We start from the raw sequence: 8,451 nt of genomic DNA on the forward strand, positions 1-8,451 counted from the left end.
CAAAACAACTTGGCATAGCACAAAAACATGGCATCATGTTTAAACAACTCGGTAAGAAGCTTGGCAATGTAATACCACAACATGACAATATAATAAAATAGCATGGCAACATACAAAACAATATGGAAATATCATATAGTAGCATAGAAATATAAAATACAACTTGACGAAGCCCAAAACATCATGGTAACAACTTAAACGACTAGGCACGACCCTAAAATATCGTGGTAGCAATTTACACAACTCGGCATAATCTAACAACAACTTGGCTATACACAAAATAGCTCAGCCAACAGCATACATAGATTGGCCAAGGTTTAGAATAGCTCGACTAAGATTTAAAACAACTCAGCCATCTCTTGAAATAACATGACATCATGTTTAAAATACCATGACAACATGTAGAACATCATACTACATACTTTGACTTACGAGAACCATGTGAAATCACTTCTGCAGCAAGTAAAACAATTTCCACTGAAAGCTAGCATGGATGAATGGGAAAGACAACATGGTCAAGTAAAAAATATCACAAATTCCATGCAGAACACCTTAGCATAGAGCAAACATGTGAATTCATTTAAAGTTCAATTCAGTCATGTATGAAACAAGCAAAGTGATAAAGTCTTTTTGCAAAAGAGCATGGTTTACTATAGAAAGGAGCACGACTAAGCCAATTTTAATGTAGAAAAGCACGATCTGATGAAAGGAAACTTGATTTTAGTGCAGAACATGCTCGGCCAAGCCAATTATTATGCAAATCAGCATGGTTCAGATGGAATTGTGCTGAAAACCAATCTATTATTATAATGTACACAATACAACACGTTCTTAATACAAAAAGGAGCATGGCTAACACATTTTTTTATCCCTATCAACATGATTAATGTAAAATTATACACCCCATAACAAATAAAATGACACATCATGGTAATCACATAAATAAGTGAAGGTTAGTTCTCCTTACTGGCCCTACTCGAATCTTCCCACCTACTTAGAATCCTTAATCCAACATATGATTATCACACTTTATCAACAATGTTCACACATAAAATTAAAGAGCAAGGATATACATGCCAATTTTCAACTCGGCCCGTGGTAAGCTGGGTTGGTCCACCAACCCACCTAGTTTAATTTAATTATTTATTACTTTGTGTTTCAATATTATCAGTTAACACTTTTTTTATTGTATTGTAAATGTGGATAAATATGTTTTAAGAGAGAAAAATATTATAGATTTATCCATTCAAGACTCTAATCTTATAAATGTGGGATGCAAAAATGATTAATATTAGAAACTTATTTATTCCCTTTTTGAGCTTGTTTTTGGATTACATTTGAGTTGTATGTTACTTTTTATTTATTTATTTTGAATTATCTTTGAAGTTTAACATCGTTTTAAAGTGAATATTTAGATTTGAATTAAAAAAATGTAATTTATTTTTACTTAAAAAAAACTTGTAATTAAGTGAGTCAGTAAACCAACCCGTTTAACTCACCAACCGTGGTGGATCAGACTATATTCAAATTTTTTCGGTTTGCTAATAAGTGAGTCGGGTTGGGTTGGCTCATTAAGTGGTCAACTCATGGTGGGCTGGCCCGGCCCGGGTGATCTGTTTTGACAACACTAGATATTGATGAGTGGTCCAAAAAGTCTAATAACTGATGGTAATAATCTAACAAACTTGATTATGATGTGTTCGAAATGAAATTGATACCATGTAAAAGAGTAAGATGATTACTTTTAAGATAATTTTCATCTCACTTTTATTTAAATAACTAAATTGAAAACAAATGTACATATTAAAAGAACAAAAATCTTCTTTATATATAAGTATCAATATATATGTATAGATTAAATAGTTATTAATTAAATTTTGAATGAAAAGATAATATAATTTTTCTATCGAGAATATTTTGATTACAAAATTTCTTTTAATTTTATATCTAAAATATCTATAAATAATAAGAACTGAAAAAAATGTTAAAAAATTGTGAAGTATATAAGTAAAAAAACATGTTTTGGTAGACATAAAATGTGCCTAAACTATAAAAATATATATAAAAAAATTTCAATATTTATTCAGATTTGTCAATAACAAATTTAAAATTTCGTTACTTATATTTAACAACCAATCAATATATAATTGTTACTATTAGTATAAAAAAGAGTAACAATTTTCTTCATTCACCCCTAAATAAGAAAAAATAATCTCTATATTTATATTACAAACCAAAGTTTTTCTCTGACAGGACAAAGTTTATATTTTTAAACTTTAGTATAGTTTTTGTTTATTTTATATTTTCTAGAAAGTTTAGCACTTTACTTCAACCTGATTGAGCATATAAACATTTTCCTTTTGTATAAACAGCTTTTTCATCTCAAATTTTAACCGCTTGTACGCGTAAATTAATTAGTTCAAAAAGTAATATAATTATTATTATGTATAGATAAATCAGAAAAAGGAAATGATGAATATTATCAGTCATTTGACACTTATAAGAAATGTTAATAAAGGGTCTGAGTTGACTCGGGCGAGTGGTGCACTCGTTGCTTTTATTTAGGTCACAGGGTTGGGGTTTTTTTAAGGTTTAAAAATCCTAGTTTGACTCAAAAGCAGGGAAGGGTGGAGAAGAAGGTGAAGAGTGAGTAGATCTGACTGTGAAGGAAAAATCCTCCCGAAGTTTTCATCTTTCAATTAAAGGGTCTTCAAATAATGCTCTGAATCTTTCTTCTTCTTCTTTTCTGTTACCCGTATCACTCTCAGACAATGGCTCGTCCTTGTTTCCACAAGCTTGTTCTCTCCACCACTCTTCAATCCAGACAACTGGTATATTTTTTTCTCTCATTCAAATGTTTCTTATTTTTATTTTTTTATTTTGTGTGGAATTGATTGTACTATATTGTTGCTTTTAGGTTTGGGGTTGTTTGTGAGTGTTGCATGAAAAAAGCTTTCTGGGTCTTTGCCACTTTTTCTGACACAACTTTTTCACCAATATTGGGATTCTTGACCCTTTGCATTTGTGTCGGGGTGGGGGCTGTTAATGGATTTTCTTTAGAGATTCTGATAGAAGGATGGTGCTTTCAGTAAGTTTTGTGGGTTTACAAAAGAACCTTTCTTGAAGGTTTTATGATTTCTTCAAGAGTTGAGCTGAGCTGAATGTTGGTCCTGGGATTGATAGTGGGTTTGGGTTAGTTTACTTAACACCATGCATGCATTAGATATAAACTTTACAATTTTATTTCGTTTGGTGTTCTTAATTGAACAATCTCGCCTATAATTCCTTTGTTGCTGTTTTTTGGAATTAATTCATTGTAGTGGAACAAGAAAGGAGAATTTTAGCATAGTTATCAATGTTGGTGGATAATGATTGATCCCAAACTTGTTATGACGGTGTAGATAGACTGTAATTGTGATTTTTTTTTCTTTTTTTATAATTTATGTTTTGCTATGAACAAATAAAAGCTCAAAGGTACTCAAAATTCATGATTTCATGATACATTCATAATTGACAATAAGAAGTCATAGGTCTAAAACAAAGCATACAAGTAAGCAACAACAAAATTCAAGGAAATAATGTATCTCAATTCTTAAAGTTTCAAACATTTAATAAAATCCCTACCAGAGGAATAACAGAGCGAAGAGTGAAGGGTGGGTGTTTCTAAAAATTGCCAGGGATGATGGGTGGCTCTCTATTTGAACAAATAGAGGCAGCCTCAGAACAGAGAAGGTATTGAGCAGATACATACAGTAAATGTCAACTTAATGATCCCAAATACATTGGGAAAATGGAAATATAAAATGAATTAGGATTTAGAAGTTAGAACTTGGGGCTTTACTGTCCATAATGCAATAGTGGTGTGATCAGCATCAAAAATAGAATGATATTGTCTGTGAATAGTGATACATTGTTTGTAACATAAAAATTCTTGCTAATTGAGATCTGTACTATCCTCTACTAGAGATATCGATTACCCTTATTAAATGTTGTTATGGGACAAAATGCCCATATAATCTTTGTTTTGCTCTTTTATACACTCAATGCTTTCGAATGGTGGGATAGTGTTGTGGATTCTTGGTAAAGAGGCATTAGTGGGGCATGGAGTGTTGAATTTTGTGTGGTGGCTTATGGTTTCTGCAATTGGCTTGACAACCATGGTGGAGGACACATCTCTAAAATGTTATTGAATGGACAAAGATGCTAAGTACTACAATTTATTTAGTTTACTTTTCAACCCCTGAAAAATCACAGCCTAGCCCTCATGTGACCTTTTGTTTACTGAACTCCTTGCTTATGTGACTCTTATTTCCCATTCCAGAGTGAAAATAGACTTCCACTTTTGTGAAACAAGGTTATTCATTCTCAAGAGATCAAGGGCATTCTCTTCCTTCCCAGTCACAACGTCCTCTTGATCATAGATAAATTGTGTGCAAAATGCCACTATTGTACTGTTGCATGTACCTCTCGCTTCTCCTAATGTCCTCGTTTTGCAGTTTGCTGTTGCAGTTGCTGGAGCCCAAATTGCAACACAAATTGTGCTTCTCATCATGACAGAGCAGCCACTCTAAATGTCTCAGTGCAGATGGTTTTTCACTGACAATAATGATGGGGGAGGAAGGATGGTGATGATTTGGCTGCTCCAACAAAGGCTTTGTTATCACTACCAATTTTGGACAGTCTATACCACCCACCCTCACCAACTCCCACTCCTCCATCTGCAACGTCTTCCTTAGGGAGTTAGGGTTTTATAATGACAGGGTGACACTTATCTAACATCTGTGCAGTCCCTGGGGGTTAGGTTTTCAGGGGGAATTAGGCCATGTGGTTCAAATGTTTTTGTTTTTTTAACTCTTCATTTTTGTTTTGGTTTGTCGTGCATCTAGTTAGGCCTAGTTTAGTGTCTCAATTTCTGTTTTTATTTTATTTTATTTAAAGCTTAACATGTACTATAATAATCTAAATATAATATAGTAAACAGTAATAGTGATTACAATCATAGGACGTAATCAGGGTTATAAATAGTGCCCAATAACAATGTAGTGGTTGTAGCAGATCAATAGTTGGTGCCATAGCAGGGCTTGTCTGGAGGGCTATTTTAAGAACTTTAGATTCCAAAGTTGAAATCTATGTATGTAATACTTGTGAAAATGATAAAGAAGACTTTAATTTAGTAGATGATGACTGATAATTCTTATCTAGGAAACTTGTATTTGACTTCTGTTGGTTTTCAATTTTCTGTTTTGTTTGACACCTATGACTTTTTATTGTCAATTATGAATGTTATTAATTTGAGTAATTTTTATTATTTTGAAAACTTATGTCTACAGTATACATTATATAAACTATAGAAGTTATCATAATACTGTGGTTTTCCTGCTATACTCCATCTCATAGTAGGGTTTTTGAAACTTGCCACCATGTATGGCAATTAAAAGCATTGCATGTAATAAAATATAATCAAGTAAATGGCAGAAGTAATAAAAATAATGTTAGAATAGCATTTATCCTGCTATAGCAGTTTCGGGTTTGGCTTGTCCACACTGCTTGGGAACTATCCTCTAGACATCACCAGAAACTCTCCAGGGAATCTCAGACTCATAGATAGTGATACTCTTCTGTTGTTTTAGTTTTTGTTTCCATCCATCTTTTGCTCTCTTCTTTCTCTCTCTCTCTCTCTCTCTCTCTCTCTCTCTTTTATTCCCTTCCATTTTTGGTCTTTCTAAATTCTAACCATGCTCTTTATCTTTTAAACAAGCAATAAACAAATTCAATTATTGTTCTTTCAACAAAATTATTTAAACAAATTCTTGTGTTCTCTTTTATTTTCCAATTTTACTTTCTTCCTCTATTTTATTATTTCATAAATTTTGGTTTTTTTATTTACAAATAAATTTCAAGACAAATAAAATCTATTCTTTTAGTGAACTTATATGCTGTGCTACTTCTGCTATTATCCCGCTAACTTGTAAATTGGGGAGTTTTATATGTTTCTAATTTGTCATCTATTTTTCATTTTTTCTATATTGATTATATTTTGCTGCTTTATTATGTAAGTTTTGTATTTTTTTCTTCCTCCACTGTAATCCCAATCCCATCCATCTTAATTTTTGGTTGTGGATTTTGGGCTTGCCGCCATTAATAACATTGCATACACTTTAAAGTCTTGCTTGTAGAATTATTTCTATGACAAAGGTTTTCTAAATTACAAGAGATAATTAATCAATGATAATAGGAAATTAAGTAAATGAGGAAACACAGGTATAGGGAAGCTGTACAAATAAGAACAAAAATAGTACTGTGGCTAAATAGGCCATATTTCCCCTTGATTGGAGATACCTTCCAAGCTCTGTTCATGAAGGTGGGGATGATGAGGTCCTGTTTAGGAGGTGATGGAAGGGCAGGATCTGCCCATTTTTCATTTCATTGTTGAATTTCCTAATCTTATAGTTAGTATTATCATGACATCTTTAGGATTGTATTATGAGTTTTTGCTAGTATTGGGAACCTAACCTTTATATTTGCATTTCAGAGGATTCCGGATATTTTTCTGAGGAAATATGGGACCCAGCTTTCTACAGTTGCTACCCTCACTGTTCCTGATGGTAGTATTTGGCGTATAGGATTGAAGAAAGCTGACAGCAAAATTTGGTTTGTTGATGGTTGGCAAGATTTTGTCCAACGGTACTCCATTGGTGTTGGATACTTTTTGGTGTTCATGTATGAAGGGAATTCATCCTTTATTGTTCATATTTTTAATTTGAGTACCTCTGAGATAAATTATCAATCGGCTATGAGAAATCATATGGAAGGACCCTGCTTTGTCAATTACAATCATATTTTCGAGGAAATGGAAGACATAGATTCCATTGATTTGTCAGATTTGTCACCTTCGTATCTTACATCTGGTGCCATGCAAAACAAGGGTTTTGCAGGATCTGTAGATCAACTGACACCTGGGAAGAGTCATACTCCAGCTCTGCAGAATTTGTTCAATGGTGGCTCAAAACTGAATCGTGTAAACTGGGGTGATGGTGGGAGTTCTTACTCTTCTAAGAGTGCCAATTCACAAGGTAGCCAGTCAACCAGAGACATAGGTGTTCAGTTTAATGCTGTTGAGTTTAAAAGGTCCACCGATGAATTGAAGTTGCGTTATTCTAACGAGGAAGCAGTCAATAAAACTGCAAAAAAGAAGCGGAAATCAGAGTCCCGTAAGTTTTTATCCCAGTTCTCTTTCTGTGTAGTAACCCAAAAGATGACTTTTTTCTTTTTATTACTAATGCAACTTGTGTGGAACTATAGAGGGCGAGGAACCCTCAGGTGAAAATGAAGAGGAGGCAGAAATGCGCTATAGGTTTTATGAAAGTGCATCTGCAAGGAAAAGAACAGTGACAGCAGAAGAAAGAGAAAGGGCAATTAATGCATCAAAAGCATTTGAACCCACAAATCCTTTCTGCAGAGTTGTCCTGCGACCCTCCTATTTATATAGAGGATGCATAATGGTGAAATGTTTTTGAACTTGATATTTATCATTATTCTTCTCCAGCATGTTATCTTGAATACTCAATTCCTGTTTTTTCTGTTTTTCAGTACTTGCCTTCTTGCTTTGCGGAGAAGAATCTGAATGGGGTATCAGGATTCATTAAACTTCAGTTGTCCAATGGCAGACAGTGGTCGGTTCGCTGTCTCTACAGAGGAGGTCGAGCCAAGTTAAGCCAAGGATGGTTTGAATTCACCGTGGAGAACAATCTGGGGGAGGGTGATGTATGTGTGTTTGAGCTCCTTAGAATAAAGGAAGTTGTGCTGCAAGTTACTGTCTTTCGCGTAACTGAAGATGCAAGCTTGTTGAACTCTCCTCCTGTGCAGCAGCTGAGCCAAAATATGAGCCACACCAAACTCTTGAACCCTCATTTGCAGCATCGCGTCAGCAGTACAGTGAAATTGATTAGAAATTAGAGGGGACAGTTAATCCTGATAGCCAGTCTGTGATAAATAGACCTTGCTTCTGAGTGATCTGTTGTTCATCTAATTCTTCACTTAGAACTTTGATGCTTTACATGTTCATAAACATTTGAACTTAGTTGTCCCAGTTCTGATACAAATATATTTCGGTTTTGACTTGGGTTGTAAATAGATTGTTCAATCTAGTTGATCAAAAACTGAGTTGAAATGCTTGTGCTTCAGCTGTTGTTATTTTATTTTATTTTGAAATTTTATTAATTTGTAGCTATTTTATTAATTTGTAGCTTCATTATACTGCATGTTTCTGCAGACTGCTTAAAATTATTTTTTTTAATGATTTTTGTTCAAGTTAATCTTTTAAGATTTTGATGTACTTTCATGACATTGTGTTTGGGTAGAATTTTAATATGATATGGATATTAGGTATAACATCAGTGGTAGTTTTCTTCACTCTATGTTCGTATTTTCCATTTATAATGTGGTATTTTG

The 8,451-nt window shown here is 33.6% G+C and overlaps 1 protein-coding gene across 2 annotated transcripts; it reads left to right on the forward strand.

Annotated features, from left to right (window-relative positions):
* Positions 1 to 2,533: 2,533 nt before the first annotated feature.
* On the forward strand, positions 2,534 to 8,183 carry LOC108336012 (B3 domain-containing transcription factor VRN1). 2 transcript variants are annotated; one of them, XM_052869006.1, is made up of 5 exons: positions 2,581 to 2,831; positions 4,497 to 6,389; positions 6,533 to 7,211; positions 7,303 to 7,502; positions 7,591 to 8,183. In XM_052869006.1, the coding sequence occupies exons 3-5, from the start codon at positions 6,719 to 6,721 to the stop codon at positions 7,954 to 7,956; spliced, it is 1,059 nt and encodes a 352-aa protein (XP_052724966.1). In that variant the 5' UTR covers positions 2,581 to 2,831; positions 4,497 to 6,389; positions 6,533 to 6,718; the 3' UTR covers positions 7,957 to 8,183. The 2 variants fall into 2 exon arrangements, with proteins under 2 accessions (XP_017427777.1, XP_052724966.1); XM_017572288.2 differs by lacking the exon at positions 4,497 to 6,389 and having other exon boundaries at positions 2,534 to 2,831.
* The last annotated feature ends 268 nt before the right edge of the window (positions 8,184 to 8,451 follow it).

Source organism: Vigna angularis, chromosome 10 (genome assembly GCF_016808095.1).
Source record: "Vigna angularis cultivar LongXiaoDou No.4 chromosome 10, ASM1680809v1, whole genome shotgun sequence".
Lineage (NCBI taxonomy): Eukaryota > Viridiplantae > Streptophyta > Magnoliopsida > Fabales > Fabaceae > Vigna > Vigna angularis.

Bases quoted from the DNA above. Each gene is read 5' to 3' on its own strand.
- LOC108336012 (XM_017572288.2), top strand. From the start codon at position 2,772: ATGGCTCGTCCTTGTTTCCACAAGCTTGTTCTCTCCACCACTCTTCAA. The intron at 2,832-6,532 runs GTATATTTTTTT...TTTGCATTTCAG, and splicing joins CTCTTCAATCCAGACAACTG to AGGATTCCGGATATTTTTCT. The intron at 7,503-7,590 runs GTGAAATGTTTT...TCTGTTTTTCAG, and splicing joins TATATAGAGGATGCATAATG to TACTTGCCTTCTTGCTTTGC.